We start from the raw sequence: 21,468 nt of genomic DNA, 5'->3' as shown, positions 1-21,468 counted from the left end.
ATTCGACCTCGAAGGACCTGCTGCGGCTGCCGCTTCCCCTCTCCATACGCTGCGCAGTCTTTTGCCCCATCGGGCGACGACGACGGCGAGAGTCTGATCGTGGTACACTTCCTCGGCTTCGGGGAACTCGTGCGAACCAGCACTGCTGCTGTACTTAACGGAAGAGTTGATCTCCGTCCGCTTCCAGCCCGAGTCGACACCCGCACAAAACTTTTGCGAACCCCTGACCACGAGAAAGGCCTCTCATTGGTCAAAATCTTTGAACTTCAATTCTTTGTCGGGGTACTAGAACAAGGCCCGGTTCTTCACATCCTCCTCAGACATGCCGCTGGTTGTTTTGGTAGAGGGCGGCAAAACGACTGAGCTTGGGCCTCAACCGATCCCACTGTTTCCGGCATTGCTCGGGACTGCGAGGCTTCGCCCCAGCCGGTTTGTGTGTGAGGTAGGCCTCACTAATGCGATGCCACCATCGTTCAATATACTGGTTCGCCCCGACATAGGGATCCTCGACTACACCGACCCAGAAATTTGCAAGCGCGGCGTTTTCCCACACGGTCCAGATCGACCTCTTCCCCCGCTCCTCCTCACCCTCCTCCTGCTCTGCCCCCATTTGCGAGGAAGAGCTCGAGACTTTCCACTTGCCCTTGCCCCTACCCCCGCCCCTGGCCTTGCCCTTACCTTTGCCCCTGCCCCTTGCAGCAGGCTCCACCTCATTGGGAGTATCATGGATCGGCGATAGCCCCAACTCCTCAAAAGAGAAAGTCTCAATGCCGGCGTACTGAGTCTCCGGAACAGTACTAGGGGAATCATCGGACAACAAATCTATATATGGGCGATAGACAGATTCCCTAGGTGTCTGAGGGCTCCTGTGCTGCATCGTCCCACCCATCCGCGCCATATTTGGCGTCATACTCCCCATCCCCGAGTCCCTGGGCATCATCCCACTCACCCCCGCCATATTTGTCGTCATACCGCCCATCTCCGCTGCCCCGGACATCATCCCACCCATCTGACTCATCCAATTGTACATATTGTAGAACATTTGGGGGAGTAATCCCGCCATTCCTGCCATTTGGGGATTTATCCCTGCCATTTAGGGATTCATTCCCGCATTAAAGTTTTCCGTCGTTCCGGCGGGAAACGTGGGTGTGTTTGATCCGCTCGTGGTGGGGGAGTTCCTATTGTACTCTATTTATAGTAGAAATGAAACTTGTAGATTAGAGAGAGAAACTTGTCAACACAAATGGTGTGAATGAAATGAAGTTCAACGAGCCGTATTTATAGAGTTTTTTAAAAAAAATAAAAATTAAGTGGGCTTCCGACCCTAACGTCCGACCCTCGCCACAATGGTGGACGTCCGCCCGCCCGTCGCGCGGATATCCGACGTCCTCACAGGACGTCCGTGTCCTACCTTTTCCTTCACAATGGCGGACGTCTGGTCGGACTTCCGCCGGTGGAGACGCTCTAAGTGAGACGGAGGGAATGCTAGTTTTGAAAATCAAATACTTACGTTCATCAATAAAAAAATGGATAAAGTTGTAAATGACATAAATTTTAATGAGTAATTGGTAAAAATAAAAGAGAAAGTGGGAAAAAATAATAGAAGTAGTATTAGCGGATTGTGAGACCCATGATGTATAGTTAGTATACTTATTTGTTTAAAACTTAATCATATTAGCATTATTTAATTTCGATGGATTACTTAAAAATAGTACTGTACTACTCCTACTAGGTGTGACAAATCGTCCGTGTTATGTCGTTATCGTGTCGACACGATAACGACACGACATGATAACAAACACGAACACGACCCGTTAAGAAAATTTCAAACACGAATACGACACGAACCACTTCGGATCAACACGATACAATAACAAAAAATATGACACAACACAATAACGACATAATAATAATAATATAATATATAAATATTATATCTTATATTAAATTTTAAAATTTTAAAATTTTAAAATAAAAAATAATATTATTATAGTATATTAATATTATTTCTTAACGTGTAACATGAACACGACACGAAGTTTTCGTGTCGTTATCGTGTCGGCACGAACTCAATAAGCCTTGATATATATCCACTAATTTCGTGCGGGTTCGTGTCGTGCCAAAAATTGTCAACCCTACCTCATATGAGTGGAGTAATTTATTTGAGCAATGATAAACAACCAAATTTTGTACAACCAAAATAAGATTATATTAGCTATTTTGATGTGTTAATTAAATATTAAAATAATAAATATAGTTAGTTAACAAATTAAAAACAATTTATTAGTCTTTGGCCTCATTTTTAATTTTTTATTTTTATATTTGAATTATTTCTCTATTATTTTTTAAATTTGAATTAAAGTATGCATTAATTATATTTTATGGTTCAAAAAAAAATTAAAAATTATACACAAATACTGTAATATTATGCACGTTATATAAACGCGATTTTCGTTTCATTTTCATTTGCACCACTTGTTTTAACGAGTTTTCTCTCTCTCTAACTTTCTGTTCAAGAGCATCATCGAGCGATGGATCACGCGGGTGGTAGCGGTAGCGGTAGTGGTGGGGATCCTGAGGAGTACGAACGGAGGATGAACGAGGCTATGGAGGCCTACATGAACCGCGGGATGGAGCGGTACATGCGTATGGTGGAACAGCAGGCGATACCTCGCCCTCCTCCACCAGTTGTCCACCACCGAGCAGTGATTGATCGGGATCACGTAGCTGCACATCAGCGGCTGTACGAGGACTACTTTGCAGAGTACCCGCGGTTTCCCGCCAACATGTTCCGGCGGCGTTTCAGAATGCGCAGGGAGTTGTTTATGCGCATCGTTAGGGCATTGGAGCGTCAATATATGTGTTTCCGCTTCAGGCACGATGCGGCTGGCAGACCCGGCCACACCCCTATCCAAAAGTGCACGGCGGCAATCAGGCAGTTGGCCTACGGAGGCGCGGCAGACATGTGGGATGAGTACCTCCACATCGGTGAGTCGTCAGCCCTGAAATGTCTGAAGGAGTTCTGTGGGGGCGTGATCAGCATTTTCGGTGAGCAGTACCTTCGAAGCCCTACTCCCGAAGATTGTCAGAATTTGATGCAGATGCACGGGGAGAAGCATGGGTTCCCCGGGATGTTAGGCAGCATAGACTGTATGCATTGGGAGTGGAAGAACTGTCCGACTGCCTGGAAGGGGGCCTACACGACCGGCTACAAGTCAAAGAACCCCACGATAATCCTCGAGGCCGTAGCTGATTACCGGCTGTGGATCTGGCATGCGTATTTTGGGGTAGCCGGGTCGAACAACGACCTCAACGTCCTGAACTCGTCTCCCCTCTTCAACGAGAAGTGCCAGGGCGTCGGTCCAGCCGTCTCATTCGTGGCCAACGGCAACCGGCATGATATGGGCTACTACTTGGCGGATGGGATATACCCTCGGTGGCCGGTCTTTGTGAAGACGATCCGACAAACAAGTGATGAAAAGAAGGCCTACTTTGCGCAACGACAGGAGTCGGCGCGCAAGGACGTGGAGCGCGCATTTGGTGTGCTCCAGTCTCGATGGGCGGCAATCAAGGGCCCAACGCGTTTGTGGGATGTCGGATGCGTTTCCGAGATAATGTACGCCTGCATTATCCTGCACAACATGATCGTCGAAGACGAAGGCGTACAACTGACTAGTTGGGTCAGTGACGATGAAGCCGGTCCAAGCCACGGAACGGCCACCCCTAGTGTACGACAGGGGGTACCCCTCGATGAAGCCGGCCGACTCAAGGAATTTGCCAGCATGCGCCAAGTGGATGCTCATATTCAACTCCAAAAGGATATAATTGAAGAGTTGTGGGCACGGAGGACTGCACGACGATAGTTTTTTTTCTTTATTATGCATGTACTTTTTTTTTTTATCTATGTAACTTTTTAAAATGCAATTAATGAATTTTCCCGTACACGTGTCTAAATTTAATTCCGTATTTTAATCGTAATTTTAATTCCGTAAATGTAGTATATTTTGAATTGTTTTTATTGCGGCTGGCCTATGGCTGGCCTAAATCTGACGTGGCAGGTGGTTTTTTTAGTGTTGCTGACGTGGCAGAGGAGAGAATGGCTGGCCTATGGCTGGCCTATGCACCATTGCGGATGCTCTACCATTGGAACTTTGTGTTTAATTTCTCATTTCTTACACTATCACTATTTGAATTATTTCACATAGAAAATACTACTACATCAAATAAAAAGACTGATCACATGTGAAGGAGAATGCATAAAAATCTACATGTGAATTGTATCATATCATAAATAAATAAACTGAAATGGAGTAGTATGTAAGATTCCCCCTTGTATAAATAATGGTGGAGCTAGGATTTTGAGTGGGCCAAATTAATGTTAAAATGCTAAATTTATTAATATTATTCGAAGACTGATCCCATGAATGTAAAATGTAGAAAAGTAGAATGTAAATGTTAATAAAAAAAAAAACATGCATGCATGAGTAATATACATGGAATCTGAACTCCAAATAAAATTAAAACCGAGGCGATCACTGATTGATTGAAATTGTTGGGTCAAAGAAACTTCGCTAGTGTGTATCACCGATCAATTATAGGACAGAACATTTGAAGAGATTTGTTAAAAACTCCATCTTTTTTTACATTTTTTTTACGTGGTTCAACTTGAATATGGGAATATCACTCAAATGTGAGACCTTTGTAGTTTGTTAATATTGAACATATCACTAATGTCCAGTCTCTTTCGAAGTTATTTGTACAATTTTTTTTATACTCCAAAATAATAAACAAAAAAAAAAAATCTAACGCCGTGTTTATCTTTCTAAACTTGAAATCGTATGTGTTGTTCACATGTTTTTTTCCCGACCATTAGTTTTCCACCGCAATTTAAAATGTGGTTTCGTACGATGTAGGGTCACTAAATATTCACAATTGCTTAGCTTGTTATTTATTTTTATTGCACTATAATTTTGATATATATGTAACCATATCTACTAATCTAATTGTAGTACTGGTAACTATAACTTGTTCATATGCATATTTTATTCGGATATTACACAATATAAGATAGATTTACTAAATGGGTGTGCACTGCTAACTGCTTATTTGAAAATAGTTCCACTGGGCCCTTGTCTATTTTAAATCATATTAGTTCGTTACAAATAAAGTCGATTCATAATTAAAGTATTGTTTGTACTCATATGCATGGTAAAGCTTATGCGTGTGCATGCAATACAGCGTAAAATAGGCCCCCCTTCTCTTTCTCAACGTTAAGAATCAATCTATCGTTCCTCAATAATTTGTCCTAACAATCTAACCATATTCAACATATACTTTCTGCACTAAATCTAAACGTTTGATTGTCTCAATTACTAATTTTTTTACTAACACTACAAATCTAATCGTATACTATGTCATAAACTACATTGTATACAGTAGTTATAGGTTTATAATATTAAATACTAGAATCAGACCAAAATTCATGATTTTTGGAACTAATATCCCTATATAACTCTTACTAGTTAGTACTCCTTCCGTCCCTGAAAATTTGTCACTTATTTCTTTTTTCGTCCGTCTCTAAAAATTTGCCACCTTTTACTTTTACCATTTTTGGTAATGGACCCCACATTCCACTAACCCATTCTCCCTCACATTTTATTTTAAAACTAGTATATATAAAAGTACGACTCACTTGCCACTAACTTTTTCAACCTACTTTCTTTTACATTTCTTAAAACTCGTGCCGATCAAATGGTGACGAATTCCGGCGGAGGGAAGGAGTACTTATTTACTTTGCAACGAGGCTAAAATATTTATATTTATTATTTTCAGTTATATTTTGCGTACATATATAGAATATCCCGTAAGTCGTAGGCATAGCATGATTTCCTGGGATAATGTCGTAAAAATAAAGAGAAAATTAATGAGAGGCCAAATCAAATTATAATTGTTGGTACAGCAATCATTGCGGGGTGCAGAAAATGAAGACTGAGCGATAAGTAATGGTTTAAAGGAAAAATGAATTGTTAACTCCAAGTAGGTTTGGAATTTGGAATGCGAGTGAGAGAGAGGAAGGGAGAAGAGTGGTGATGGTGGCGGTCGAGCAAATCATAGGGCGGCGCGCTTTTATGTTTTTCCTAGCGGCGGCCGTGCTCTTCCTCCCTTCTGTCATAGAATTAACTCTGCCGTTTCCCCCAGTCGTAGTAATAATAATACTATTATTATTTTATTATATATTCTAACTTATGCTACACACATTGGTTTTTTAGGTGTCATACTCATAGGCCATGCCTTTATTAATTTTCCACTCAATGATGCCCATTTATTGCCTTTCCATTTCAAGTTTCTTTTCTGTTTATCCTTTTTTTAATTTTTAAAATACATTTAGTTTCGATTACTTTTTGATCTGATTTTGATTTTTGACATGTTTTTTCAAAATTATTGCAATGATAAAAATGTGATTTATATGTGTGTAATTCCGTGATTAGTGCAAATTAAGTTTCCATCTATAATGTGGTAAAATACCCTCAATTTTTCATCATTTTGGATTTGTAAGAAAGTACAAACAATTTAAAATTTGATTTTATGGAAACCTACACACTGCAAATTTATGATAAGTAAACCTATTTTATGAGACTACTTGAAAAAATCAGATCGGGGCTAGCTCGAAGCTTGTAGACATTATCTACAAGTTAGTGTTTTGGCCCAATGGGCTCATAATTTCAAGCCACAAGAGCTCATTTGTTATGTTGTATATGTGCGATTTATTTAATTAGATTATTTCTATTATATGACATCTAATCTTAATATCAGTAACCCAATAACAAAGAAGAAGAAGAAGAAAAAATTCATCCACTTAAAAAACTGTATCCCAATAACAAGAAGGCAAGGAGTCCAAAAAGAAAATGTATGCATTCCAAATGAATACTCATAAAATATATGTTTAAGTACTGTTAATTTTCTACTCATCCAACTATTAAAGCAGTGATGTAAATATAATTGGTTTAATGTTTCCAAGTGCCATCATCACAAATCGCACAACCCTCTTGCGCGATATCAGTAATCTGGATTCCGGAATCATAAATCGCGCCGTTGACCCAATCAGCTGGAAGCACGCTTTTAGCCCAATACATTTTACCATCGAAGCCCGCTGTCACCACAAACCGCAACTGCAACGCGCCTTCTGGAACCCTACTCGTGTCCCAGACTGCCCCATAATTCCTTCCCATGAAATTCCAATTTGGAGTCCCCACCTGTCAAATTACATTACAATAATTGATTTTAAAAAATAGTGTCACATTATTTCAAAAATTGGATTTGTTAAGTGGAATTGAAGAAACCTTAGCAACGTCCATAGCTTCGATTTGGGTTTGGCCTCCTTGATATAGTAATTTGATTGCCAAATAGTGTGGCTTCTGGCTCGATTCCTCTACCCGGACTGCCATGTTCTTCTTCTTGTAGTCACATGGCACCCTAATTTTTTGGGTCAAAGTATATTTACAAATTAAATCATTGTAATAAATGATTATCATGAATAGTATATAATCAATTAATCATGTATGTGAATGTGACCGTTGAATACGAAAAATATCCGACAACTATGAGCTGCATTTATTATTCACTACTTTTTTCAACATTATACTAAATCATGTAGAGATAATAATACTATGGAGAAAATGTGAAATTCAAATCAATAAAATTGGGAGTTCGGGACCCGCTATAAGCCTAAAACGGTCCACACAAAAGTTGATTATTGGGCCGAATCCTACTTAGCTAATTCATATTGTTTGTGGTTTGTGGTGGGTGCAACAACGCCACTACTAACACTTATCCTTTTAACAAAATCACACTGCAACAATTTTAAATAATTCTATATCTCATAATTAATTCAACGTCATTATTACGGGATTTGTCTACCGAACCTAAACAATTTAATAATCCACACTGTTTCCGACTATGAAATTAAATAGTTTCCAATTCACTAGTACTCCGTATTTATTAGAATTAATAGCATTCCATTTCCTCTTCCCCCTTTTAAATGGTTCAAGAAAATCACCGTTTTTGTTGCAATAAATGAAACGAATCCTACTTTTAAATACACTTTTTAATAACACTATTGGGTTAGTATTATAAACAACAGACTTCAAACAAAAGAAGTATTTAATCAGAATAAAACAAATATAAGATTGTTGAGTGATTCAATTTTGAAACAAACTAAAAATAGGGTTAACATATGCATGTTAGTACCTCCGATACTGGACATTAGCGAGGCCAAGTTTGAGAAGCTGAGGCCCCATTCCATTATTGGCCATCGCCGCGAAAGCTCGGCTGCTGAGGACCAAGTCGGTCGCGTTGTCGTGATTCCGGTCCGTCACCACCACCGTCGCCCCCTCTTCACTGCATATTTTCTTATCGTCGCATCGAATCTGCCACGCCAACATATATCAATCAATCATCAGTAGCAAAATTCAGATTAGATGAATTTAATTTAATAAAATAGATAGCCTACTTGAAAACAAGCGCCGCAGGCAGCTCCGTCTTTGTAAATGGACGGAGCTGCCGCTGCGATGCGGCCGTCGTTGAATCCGATTGCCAGAGAGCCGTAGCCGCAAGCTCCAGCTGCAATTTTTGCCACATATTACTAAATATAAATGCAAATTAATTGAAATAGTATATTGTTACATTGAAGAGCTTGAGCTTTGGAGAAGAAGGCGACTTTTGATTGGTGCACGCAGCGATCGCAGGCAGCGGCAGAGGAAGCCAGAAGTAGAGCTACTAACAAGAATAAACCAATTGCGGCCATGATTTGCTACAACTGTGTGTAGGCAGTGTAGTTAGTGTGTTGTTTTCCACTGGTTGTGAATGGAATTATGCGATTGGAGTGCATACATATATAGAGGGGGTGGAAATGGAATACAGGTGTCAGAGATTTCAAAAAAGCTCAAAAATAGCTGCTACTCCTATATTGGATATATATTGGGAATTGCTGATGCAGAGTGATAGACACACCAAAGTGCGTAAACGCGCTATCAATATCAATAATAGAAAAACACTGACTTCAACATTCATATCGGCGTTTCATTGCAAAATCCCTTCTCCAACTTCTCCACTGATGAATAGTTATTGAATTTTAATAAAAATCTATTTTTCTATACTTCTAAAATGAAAGTAAATGTTAGTTATTGATTTATTATGTGAAATAGATTTAAATATGAAATCATAATTTAGAAGCACTTCCTCCTTATTTCATATTCTAATTCATTCTACTATTAATTTCATAATTAGGAGCACTTGCTTGTAAACAAAGAATAACTGTTATCCAATATACGAAGTGGACGGTTTGAAAGTGAATGTCGACGCACCGACTCTCCCAGTCAAAAACAAGACATTGTTTGCTATATTTGTGTGTGTGTGCGCATTTATTAATATTGTTGACACTAGTTTCCAAAGCAATGAAATGGCTAATTTTAGACTGTAACGCATGTCACACCATAACAAATGTTTCTTACACTATAATCAAAATCTATCCTTTGCTTCTAACATATAAACATCCATCTTTACCATAAAGAATATATTCCCGCACACATTAACATTATTATGTTAAGCAACATAACTCAAGTTGCTTCAGAAAGCGCGGACACTAGCTCTTCCCGCGCTTTCTCAAGTGCTGCCGGCAAATTCTCCGGCTCGCTCCCACCCGCCTGAGCAAAATTAGGGCGCCCCCCGCCTCTCCCGCCACACACCTTCGCTATCGACCCCACAAACTTCCCCGCTTGCAACCCGAGTTTAACCACTCCCGGAGAAAATGCAGCCACCAAACTAACCCTCTTTTCATCTGGACATGAACCCAAGATCACCGCTGCTGGATCTTGCAGATTGCTCACGAGATACTCGGCCGCACTCTTCAATGCATCAGCGTCTATGTCCTCCATGCTCGACACTAGCACTCTGCACGGTAGAGAAGTTTGAAAGTAAGATGAAGGCCAAACTTTCTCGAATAGACAACACGTTACTTACGTTATCTTAGACGAAGATCCTACTGTGAACGCGCTGCTAATGATGCTCGATGCTTTGTAGATCGCTGCTTTTGCACGAGCAGAGGAGACCTCGTTCCTTGCTTCGCGTAAATCCTTGAGAAGATTGTTCACTCTAGCTGTAACATCTTCAGCATTTACCTTTCACAAAAAAGAGTTAATGCCGGAGTCTGAGGTCGTCTCAGGTTCGAGTTCACTGTCTTTAAATAATGTGGCAATTACCAAAACAAGAAATAGTTGAGAATTAGCATACTTTGAGAGTAGAGCAGAGCTGCTTCAAGTAGTTATCTCTGGTGATGACATACTCTATAAAAGCGTCGCCAGCCACGGCCTCAATGCGTCTGACTCCCGAAGCTATCCCTTGCTCGGATATTATCTTGAAACCGCGTATTTCTGAAGTGTTCTTTACATGTGTGCCACCACATAGCTCCATGGAGACACCGGGAACCTCCACAACGCGTACCTAATGGTGTTTTCGTGTTACAAAATAAAATTATCGAACAATCTAAGCTTATGGTAGATCAGAACCACACCTCTTCTCCGTATTTTTCACCAAACATTGCGATAGCTCCAGCCTTTTTAGCTTCAGCCAACGCCATCACTCTTGTTTCAAGGAGTGTCGCCTCTCCAATCCATTGATTGATCAGCAATTCGATCTCTGCAATCTCATTCTCGCGAAGAGGTCGATTGAAATTGAAATCAAACCTGAGGCGATCAAACGCCACCAAAGAGCCGGCTTGAGAGGTTTCGTCACCTACCACTTTCTTGAGAGCAGACTGAAGGAGATGTGTGGCAGTGTGATGGACCTGAAAGAGAAGCAAATACGGTCAATCAAATGGCATAAAAAATCACACGAGACGACACAAGTGAATAAACTCACACCTTTGCCCGTTGCCTCAAGTTTGCATCGACTTCAGCTTCAACTTCTCCACCTACATTGATTAGGCCTTTCACTACAGTTCCTTTGTGAACGAATATGTTGCCAAGTGACTTCTGCACGTCTTGTATCTCCACGACGGCTTCCTTATTTTCCTGAGCATTGGTTACATACAGAAGCCCGTGATCCCCAATTTGCCCTCCCGATTCAGCATAGAACGGGGTTCTATCTAGCAACACTTCAACTTCATTTCCCTCAGAAACCTCCCCTACTGGCTTACCATTTACTAAGAGACCCTCAACCACTGCTCTAGTAAAAAGTGTGTCGTAGCCAAGAAACTTGGTGTCTGGAATGTTATCTGTCAACTCCGCTCCATCTCCAACAGAGAGCTTTACTGTGTTGTGTGCAGCCTGCGACTGGCGTCTCTGATTCTCCATTTCCACATCAAAACCAACCATATCTATACCAACGCCCCGTTCCTCAGCAACTTCACTAGTTATCTCCACTGGAAAACCATACGTATCATAGAGAAGAAACGCGTCCTTGCCAGATATACAAGGCACAGTCCCGTTCCTCTGTCCAGTCGACAACGCATCAGTTAAGATTTCTTCAAGAAGCTTCTCTCCTCTCTCGAGTGTCTGAACAAAGCGAAGCTCCTCCCTCTTCAACTCCTCAAGGATGCGGGGAGTTCGTGTCTTCAAGTCTGGATCAATATTGGTGCTTAATTTGATAACTTCTTCAGCTAAAATTGGCAAAAACGCACCTTCAAGGCCTCCCACACCATCTCTCCTAATACCTAACAGCCTTCCGGTTCTTACTGCCCTCCTGATCAGACGACGAACCACATAGCCTCTTCCAATATTTGATGGGAAAACACCGTCTGATATAAGATAAACTATTGCACGCATGTGGTCTCCGATTATCTGGATCAAAAAAAATAAAAACCGGTTCAATCACTCCATAGACAAGAAATATCAATGAATATGGCAACTCCACCAATAGCGTACTTTAAGGTTCGTTTTTGCAGACTCATCTGCAAGCGAATACGACTCGTATGCCAAATCCGCAGCCTTCTTGATAATAGGAAAAATCAAATCAGTTTCATAATTATTTGGAACCTGCAAGAGAGAAAACGAGTGGCTAAGCATGTGCGACACTCAGACACAACATATAGTACTCGAATAAGTTGTTTCTCTCGGTTCAGCAGACTTGCCCGTTGAAGAATGCGAGCCATGCGCTCTAACCCAAGTCCAGTATCTATGTTCTTCTGTTTTAAGGGTTCGAGTGATCCGTCTTCCTTTTTATTGTATTGCATAAAGACGAGGTTGTAGAACTCTATGAATCTCGAATCATCTCCAAGATCCTGTAACAAGAGTTGTATAAAATAACATGGCAAAAAATGAAAATTTTCTGTCCTAATTAAGATAGCTGCTTACAATATCTGAATGCCCTCTCTCGGGATGGAAGTCGTAATAAATTTCAGAGCATGGTCCGCACGGACCAGTCGCTCCACTCGTCCAGAAGTTATCCTCTTCACCGAGTTTCTTTATGCGGTTTGCTGGAACACCCATCTATGAAAACGAAATATAATCAGAAAAACGTAACATTTTCATAAATCGATATGCCTCTTAAGAATTTACGAATAGGTAGATCAATAAACAACAGAGGTTCTACTAACCTTATCATGCCATATTGCAAAAGTTTCATCGTCATCTTCATACACACTGATCCATAAATTTTCAGCTGGTAGTCCAAACCTATATGCAACAATTATTGCATTAGATGCTAGAAGATTTGAATATAGACACCGAAAACTAAAAATTAATGTGACAAAGCAAGATGATTTTATGAAGAGGATTTTCAAAGGAAAAAGGAACGAAGATGGTCTCTTGGTAATTTTAAGTCATGCACCATTTCTATATGATTATGATGAAACACCTATGCAGGCTAAGGTGCAATTAAAATTACTCTATATTGCACTCCTATATCAGTAGAAAGCTTTGATCAATCATCATATGATACATACTCCACTGTTGATAGTTCCCAGGCCCATTTTATAGCCTCCTGTTTGAAGTAATCTCCAAAACTAAAATTCCCAAGCATTTCAAAGAATGTCTGATGCCGGGAGGTTCGCCCTACATTCTCTATATCATTTGTTCGTATGCATCTCTGAGAGGTGGCAGCACAGGGTACTTCTCGAGGCACCTGCAAAATTTTCAAGTAAACATCGAATGTTAGTTAGCAAACATGGGATCAGTCGTATATTCAATCTAAAATCAGCATAAACTAACATGGGGTATGGAGATAACAGAGCAAGATCTTGAAGGCTTGCTAGCAAAAAGGTTTCTTAACTTGAGAAGGGAAAATGACACATAAACATATACATACTTGGCAAACGTGCAGACATACTCATATACAAACAATCACACGGTTATTAAAAGACCACCAAAACCTCAGATTTTAAGGATTTCCTGGTCATATACTATAACCTCGACTATACGTACTCACGAACCTAACAGAAAAGCTGAGGAAGCGTGTATAGAACCTTCCCAAGGAAAATAGGCTTGAACTGAAGCATTCCAGCAATCGTTAACAAAACTGTTGGATCCTCCGGGACTAGAGAAGCACTCGGGAGAATTTTGTGACCTCTCGCAGCATAAAACTCAAGAAATCTTCTGCGGATGGAGTCACCACTCGTGGAAGGATCCAACAGTTTTTCTTCCACTAACTCCCCAGTCAAGGGCTGAGCTGAAGCTGAAAAGAAAGGGAACCAATATGCATTTTGTGTATCATTCTAAGCTAGAAAATACTACAAGCATTCATCAATAGATGCAAAGAGATATTTACCACTTGCAACGAGCCTTTTCGCATGGGAACGCCTATAGCTGAATGAACAAGGATCAATTGATGCAAGAGATTGCAAGGTGAAGCCTCTGTAATCTCTACTACCTGTATTGAATCATTTCAAGTTACAATGTAACACAAGGAAAAAGGGAACAATACAACTCTTAACCAAAGAAGCAAATATCTAACCCATTTCTAAGTTCTAATCAGTAATAAATGAGTATATGTTATAACATCATAAATCCAAACAGAAACTTTTTCATACACTGGTTTAATTTAAATTGATAGAATAAACAATGTCAAAGCATATGCAAGGCTGCTTTCAGCTAATATTTGAAAGGAAAAATCTTCACCAATCAAGAATGGGGAAAATTTAAGTGAATAAAAATTGGATCATTTTCACTCCAAATAGAAACCCCAGAAATTACAAATAAGAGAAATAGCAGGAAATCCAACAAAATTCAGTCTTGGGTGGAAGCAATGAACAATAAAAACACAGCAAGACAAAATATAGAGGAAGAGATTACGAGAGGCGAAGGGAGAGTAGAATCTTGAAGTCGGAAATGGCAAGAGGAATTGGGCGACATGTCTGGTTTGTAGAGAGAAGGGCGGCTTCAAGCTCGCCATCTCCCTCTTCCACACTCTTCTTCACCCTACAATCTGCTAATTGACCGTTATGTAAGTTGAAGTTGCAACTCCAGATAAGCCTTTTGGTTTTAATATCCACACAATTAACAATCAACTAAAAGATGAAAAAAAGAAAAAAACTTCAAAAAAAAAACACACTTAACAATTAGCAATAATAATAATAACCCTTCAAAAATACAAACTAACAATTCTTTAAAGATTTTCTAGCATTGCTCAACATCAAATAACTACGTAAAATTCCTCTCTCAAACTTTGAGCTCAATATGATTTCAATCCCACATCTTTTTGGGCTTTCGTGGGCTATCAACGTACATGGGCTTATTTAAGTTGAGGCCCAATGCGTTAAATTCTTTGTAGTTTGGGCCATATTCACTCCTAGTTTCGCGTGAAACTGTTTCATTATACTAAAGTTGGATCCAAACATAATAAAAAAATACACGTCACTAAATGCAAACTTTATATTCACCCATCTCACTGTGAAATAGTCTCACACAAAATTTTGTGTTAAATAATACTTTCCGGTTTAACGAAAATTGGAGACTTATCAAGCTATCATGGAGAAGGTCAAAAAAGGAATGTAAAGCTTTTTTTTATAAGAGGGAGGGAACATAGATTATAGTACTACTATATTGTTAATTTGTATATTAAAAACTATGTCTTTAAACCTCTGTTGACAAGTGTACACTTTTGTGTTTCAATGGTTGAGTTTGACCTCAACCTTTATAAAGAGTTTACATTACTTGTAGAATTTTGTTGGTTAATATTTAAATTAAGTCTCACCGATTTTATAGTATTCTCCAAGAAACTTCTCTATTGGGTCAAAAGATATGCTTTTGAAGTTACCAACTATACTTTTATTAGATTCCTCATGTTCGAATAAATTGCCAACTTTGCTTACTTTTTAGAGATGTACTATCATTTTTCTTGCAATTTTGGCAAAGATTCTATTTCCCCCCTTAATATTCACACTCCATTTTATGTTGTGAAGCCAACACACACAGCACAAACCAGCTAGCCTCATTAAAAAATAAAATAATAATAATAATAATAATAATAATAATAATAATAATAATAATAATAATAATAAAGAAACATAGGAAAATAACTTCTAATACCTATATCGACCAACAAAATGGCTAAGAGATAGACCTTTCCCCTAGATCAATTATACGAAATCATCTAATTAAAATAGAAATAAAACATGTTCGATAATATATTTTTGTGCGTGTGTGATTATGATATTTTTTGTTTTCTATAGAGCATCTATATCTGATGGAGTGATGGTGTGCTATTGTTAAATATATCTGAGTATAATTTAAATTTGTAGGTAGGAATTAATTGCGATGAAGGAAAAGTCTTTAATGGCAGCATAACTATTTTAATAATGTATTTATAAGATTATGATGATTAGAGATTTGTCACATACCCTGTGTCGATTTCCATTAATTACAGACCTGAAATTCAAACTATGTGAGCCATATATAGTTGTATCTATCTATCTATCTGTTGGCTGCTATACAGCCTATACAGGATACACTAATTAAAACGTTGTCCAATTTTGATTACATAATACATATACACTTCATTCATATATAGAAGTCCAGTTTTCCCTAAGATAAGGACGACCACCTTCTTTTAGAAATTTTTTCATCAATTACTTTTAATAAGTCAAGATAAAATTCAGCAGTTCTCTCATTAGATATTTCATTTAGACTTGATGTGAGTTTTAAGCAAATGTAAACTAAATTATGTGAAAAAAGTTGATGAAATTTGTATTATATTTTTATATACAATATTAATTTTATAAATAAGTTAATGAAATATGTGTCAAATTGGACAGTACATATTTCTCAAAATCAATAGGCCTAGGTTAAAGATGTGACCACTTAACAATACTTGTAATAATAACGATTAACTGAAATGTGGCTAGATCTATTAATAAGAGGATTCTCAAACATTACTGTTTTAGTGCTATTTCTTATTTTGCTTGAGATTATATATAAGTACATCTCCGATCATTTACACTAAATTCAAATTTATTTTAATGTAAATGTTATATAAATATGATTTTACTTTAATCATTTATATTAAATTCAAACTTAAAATAATAGTATTCTCTATATTATATCTTTTTTACTCATAAAATTTGAAAGTTTTTTGTGTTTAGATTTAGTGTAAACTTAAAGATAGGTATTTTTTTCCCAAAAATAAAAATGAGATTGGTTTTGAAGTAATGTTGGAGCTAATAAATAACCTATCACATTTTAAGTTTTAGTGTACCCTTGGAGATAGGCTAAGTATTAATAAGCGGCAATTGCAAACAATAAATTAAAAGAAATTTTTTTGAAATGCTTTCATTTTCTTTATTTCAAAAGAAAGTAGAAATATAGGCCTGGGGAAATGGTTCTCGGTTCTCGGCCCTAAACCCTAAACCCGAACCTTGTTTTACGGTTTTCGGTAACCGAAAAAATAAGCTTAAGGTTTGATTCCGGTTATTAAGTTTAAGTTAATCTCGGTTCCGGTTCTAACCGAGAACTGAAAGGTTTAAACCGGATAACCGTTATTTTCTAAATATTTAATTTTTATATATTTTTTTAATTTTATTATTTTGGTTTTACAAAAGTAAAAATTAGTTTGATGAATGCTGGTTTATATTGGTTTTGGACTTAGTTTTGTAGACTTTGTTGGAATTTTGGTTTTTTTATGATGGAATAGAATCATGGTTTTTACTTTTTATCCTTTTGATTTCATCACTTATTACTTAATGTATAATATTGCACTTGAGTTCGGTTTCTTCAATGGAACCGAATACCGAACCGATTGGTTCCTCGAGGAACCGAACCAACAAAGGGTTCGATTTCGATTCTGAATTTCAAAAAAAATGAAGTCGGTTAACTGGCTAATCGGTTCGGTCGGAATTGAACCGACCGAATTTCCACCCCAATAGAAATATTTTCTCGAGAAATTTGACCAATGTACTTTTTTATTCATATTGTCGTCAATTAGGACATGATTAAATTATGCTATTAATAGTAATATAACATAAAATACAAATAAAATAGAATAATGCTAATATAAAAACAACATCATGACTCGGATTTATTCAAAGTGGTTGTCCGAGGTGATTTAAATGTTTTTTTTCTATACAACTCATAATATTTTTATAAAAAATATATGGCGTTCGGTTATAACACAAAATTTGAGATGGACTTGTGATGTGAAGCTTCTCTCTCTGCTTGTGTTTGTGACATGATTCCAATTTTATCATTTTATTTCCCCTCTATCTCATAAAAGAAATAAGTACACTACTTTCTTCATTCAATAATTCAACTTATGTACCTAATCTTTGTTTTTATCCTGCCACAAAATCATCACTAACTCTTTGATGGCTGTATTTTGTCATTGGAAACATTATTAATCAACAATAATTGTAAATAGTTACTTTCTTTTATCTTCTTTCCCGTCAACTTGTGGTTTATTTACTTTTTCTTTTCTCACTATTGGTTGAATTAAATTCGTAATATTCAAACATTGATGACCAGAATAAGTTATAGTATTATACTATTTAAATGGAGAACTAGACTGAGTGCATCACATAATGGGTTGATGAGTCTTGGATTTATTTTATTTTTTTGGCTTACAACTGCTACATACTCAAAGTGCACTCTAGCTAGTTAAATCTTGGTTTTCTTGTAATTGGCAGCAAATTATATAAGATTGATATTACCACATTATAAGATTTTTGTGTAATTTTGAATGTGTTGTTTGGATTATTCAGTCAATGTTCAATGCTCATCCAAAAAAATTGAGCGAGACCTCTTAGTTTAAATATCTTTTATTTAGATCAGAAAATGACAAAAATATATATAAAAAAAAACAATTTAAATAAAATAACACTCATGATACAACTAGTAATGCATTTCCCATATTCTTTTCGTAAACAAAGATAGCCCCCCAAACACGACCTTGTCCTTGTATGTGAAAACAATAGCATGTTTCCACGCAAATTCAGCATAATAAAAAGGGCCAACAGCATAAGCAGCCAGCCAATTTCGTAAATTCCATACTTGCTTTATTTCGTCAAAATCAACTAAAAAATTGGTCAACTTACACACACTAACCACCTATTTTTCAATTATTAAATGCTCAACTATACAATTATTCAATTCAATTACACACCCCCACACATCTAAAATACTCCACCCCATTTTAATCAAACCAGCTTTATCCTAAAAAATCAAATTAAAACACCTTAGCACACCATCTCTATAAATGCACCCTCATATTTTCCACAAAGCTTGTGACTTTGTGAGGAAATAGAAATTAGCCACCCCTACAATATTTCAATAATCACACACACTCACCAACACAAGAGAAGCCAAAAATGGGTGACCACCATCCGGCACATGGTGAGACGGAGTCCGTAAATTCGGCTCCGATAACCCCACGGCCGATGTCCGTGGCTCCGACCCCTCCTATCGTGTCGCTCCCTCCCTCGCAGTTCCACTCGCCCTCCCTCACCCGATCGCCCCTCCTCACCCCGGGCGGCACCAACCGCAAAACGCCACGAATCCGGACGCCACGTTTCATCACCCCATTGGGCAGCCCCCTTAGAAAGGCCATCAAGCTCACCAAACTCGACCCCCAAGATGCTTGGCTCCCGATCACCGAGTCAAGAAATGGAAATGCTTATTATGCAGCTTATCACACTTTGTGCTCCGGAATTGGGATCCAAGCTCTAGTCTTGCCTGTCGCTTTCACCATCCTTGGCTGGTAAAATCAATCATATAAATATAGTTACACATATTCATCAAATTTAGTATGGTTTGATTAAATTGATGTTGTGTAATTTACTAATTTTATAGGGCATGGGGCGTTATTGGCTTGACTTTGGCTTTCATTTGGCAACTATACACACTCTATTTACTTGTGCACATCCACGAATCTACCGAAGATGGAATCCGTTACAGCCGATATATGCAATTAGCTAGTGCAACTTTTGGTATGTCACGTGAAATACTATTTTTACAAAATTCGTGTATACATATTTATTTTATTTTAAATAAATAGGTGATAGGCTAGCGAAGTTTCTAGCGTCTTTTCCGATCATGTACCTCTCCGGTGGGACGTGCGTGGCGCTGATCGTGATAGGCGGTGCGACCTCAAAGATGTTCTACGAGACGATTTGTGGGGCCGGGTGCACTTCGAAGCCATTGACGACCGTGGAGTGGTACCTGGTGTTCACGTGCGTGGCGGTGCTTCTGTCTCAGCTTCCGAACTTGAACTCGATCGCCGGGGTGTCGCTGGTCGGGTCGCTCACCGCGGTCGGGTACTGCACCGCGATTTGGGCGGTGTCCGTGGCGGAGGGCAGGCTGCCGAACGTCAACTACAACCCGGTCCGGTCCAAGACGGAAATTTCCAAGATTTTTGATGTGTTGAATGCACTTGGGATCATTGCTTTTGCTTTCAGAGGCCACAATCTCATTCTTGAAATTCAGGTCATTATTTCATGCCATAACTCCACTCTTCCATTTTTCTCTTGAATTTAATGTTTCCTGAATATTCTCCAAGTTTGAAATTTAATGCATGATCACTGATTTTGGCTGATTTAGGCTCATAATGGGACTTTGGGCGAATTGCCATTTAATTAGCCTACATATTTGACTCAATATCTCGATTCTATCATTATTTTCTGTTATATGGATTTGAATTAAAAACTACACATATCTCACATCAATGATGTCATAGCATATAAGTGATTAGTATGTAACTCAAATAAAATATGAATTAAAATCATAAGAAATCTTGACTTGTGACTTTGCGGCAGAATGGACTTTTCAACAACACATGTTTCATGGTTATTTGCAAAACTAATCCTCATTGCATTTCTGGTTTTTACTTTTTACACCAACTTCGACATTAGAATGTGTTAATAATTTCAAATATTTGCACAGGCCACCATGCCTTCCAGTGAGAAGCATCCATCAAGCATTCCAATGTGGAGAGGTGTGAAAGTTGCTTATACGTTAGTAGCGATGTGCTTGTTCCCGTTGGCAATCGGCGGATACTGGGCATACGGTGGCATGGTACATACATTTATTCTAGTTATATACCAAGTATTAAAAAAGAATTAAATCTGACTTTGATTTTGTGTGAAAATTGACAGATTCCACCAAACGGAGGTATGTTAGCGGCCCTGCTAGGGTTCCATAGCCGAGACGTTGCGCGGTCCGTATTGGGCCTGATAAGCTTCTTTGTCATAATAAATGCCATATGCTCTTTCCAATTATACGGAATGCCTATGTTCGACGACATGGAATCCGCTTACACCACGAGGTGCAAGAAGCCGGCGCCCTGGTGGCTCCGGGTGATCATTCGAGCAATGTTTGGGTTCGGATGCTTCTTTGTGGCTGTCGCTATCCCGTTCCTCGGGAGCGTGGCCGGGCTTGTTGGAGGGATCTCTCTACCGGTAACGTTGGCCTACCCGTGTTTCATGTGGCTGAAGATGAAGAAGCCCAAAACATATAGCCCATCTTGGTGGATCAACTGGTTTTTAGGTCTTCTTGGAATGGGCCTTAGTGCAATTTTGACTGCAGCTGGTCTGTATGTTGTGATTGACACCGGTGTCAAAGTTAGCTTCTTTAAGCCTTAGTAAATTATTTAATTATACTAAATAGCTTGATAGGAGGAGTTCAGGGGTAAAAAATTAATCTCTCTCTTTATATATAAAAGTTACCTTCTTCTATTTTTTGAAAAAATGCTTTTGGGGTGATGTTTGTTTTCTTGTAATTTGATTTTTTTTTTCACTTTGGGAAATATTGAATTACGTAGATTGTTAGTAGGTTTTGGGAGACAATCATTGTATTTGTTAAATGTAATATGAAGTTACTTTTATGTCAATTTTCTCCTTTTGGCCATTAATTACCCTGGTTATTTGGTTCTTTTAGTATCACTATGCGATTTATCAATATATTAAAGTATCGAAAATTGACACATGAAGTGTAAGGGAAAAACATAGGTTCGGGTTCTATCGTGGATGCTCTATGTCACGGGTGTCGTGTGTGA

General features: G+C 38.4%; 3 protein-coding genes across 4 annotated transcripts; 1 reads left to right on the top strand and 2 right to left on the bottom strand.

Annotated features, from left to right (window-relative positions):
* Positions 1-6,893: 6,893 nt before the first annotated feature.
* On the bottom strand, positions 6,894-8,909 carry LOC125186936 (expansin-like A2). Its single transcript, XM_048083424.1, has 5 exons — positions 8,683-8,909; positions 8,510-8,619; positions 8,248-8,426; positions 7,341-7,473; positions 6,894-7,253 (listed from the first exon to the last, which is right to left on the bottom strand). Exons 1-5 carry the CDS (start codon positions 8,801-8,803, stop codon positions 7,005-7,007), a joined length of 792 nt encoding a protein of 263 aa, XP_047939381.1. The 5' UTR covers positions 8,804-8,909; the 3' UTR covers positions 6,894-7,004.
* A 532-nt stretch (positions 8,910-9,441) lies between these two features.
* LOC125188753 (alanine--tRNA ligase, chloroplastic/mitochondrial) lies at positions 9,442-14,440 on the bottom strand. 2 transcript variants are annotated; one of them, XM_048085791.1, is made up of 13 exons: positions 14,283-14,440; positions 13,759-13,860; positions 13,457-13,665; positions 12,938-13,116; positions 12,590-12,668; positions 12,348-12,482; positions 12,125-12,274; positions 11,919-12,029; positions 10,917-11,834; positions 10,568-10,840; positions 10,288-10,497; positions 10,018-10,175; positions 9,442-9,948 (listed from the first exon to the last, which is right to left on the bottom strand). In XM_048085791.1, exons 1-13 carry the CDS (start codon positions 14,380-14,382, stop codon positions 9,615-9,617), a joined length of 2,958 nt encoding a protein of 985 aa, XP_047941748.1. In that variant the 5' UTR covers positions 14,383-14,440; the 3' UTR covers positions 9,442-9,614. The 2 variants fall into 2 exon arrangements, with proteins under 2 accessions (XP_047941748.1, XP_047941749.1); XM_048085792.1 differs by lacking the exons at positions 13,759-13,860; positions 14,283-14,440 and having other exon boundaries at positions 13,424-13,542.
* Positions 14,441-18,682: 4,242 nt separating this feature from the next.
* LOC125189008 (lysine histidine transporter-like 8) lies at positions 18,683-21,303 on the top strand. Its single transcript, XM_048086173.1, has 5 exons — positions 18,683-19,176; positions 19,269-19,405; positions 19,474-19,901; positions 20,358-20,489; positions 20,570-21,303. The coding sequence occupies exons 1-5, from the start codon at positions 18,788-18,790 to the stop codon at positions 21,053-21,055; spliced, it is 1,572 nt and encodes a 523-aa protein (XP_047942130.1). The 5' UTR covers positions 18,683-18,787; the 3' UTR covers positions 21,056-21,303.
* The last annotated feature ends 165 nt before the right edge of the window (positions 21,304-21,468 follow it).

This window comes from Salvia hispanica, chromosome 5, assembly GCF_023119035.1.
Source record: "Salvia hispanica cultivar TCC Black 2014 chromosome 5, UniMelb_Shisp_WGS_1.0, whole genome shotgun sequence".
NCBI lineage: Eukaryota > Viridiplantae > Streptophyta > Magnoliopsida > Lamiales > Lamiaceae > Salvia > Salvia hispanica.
The sequence above is the reverse complement of the archived record's forward strand: the minus strand, read 5'-3'. Positions and strand labels throughout refer to the sequence as shown.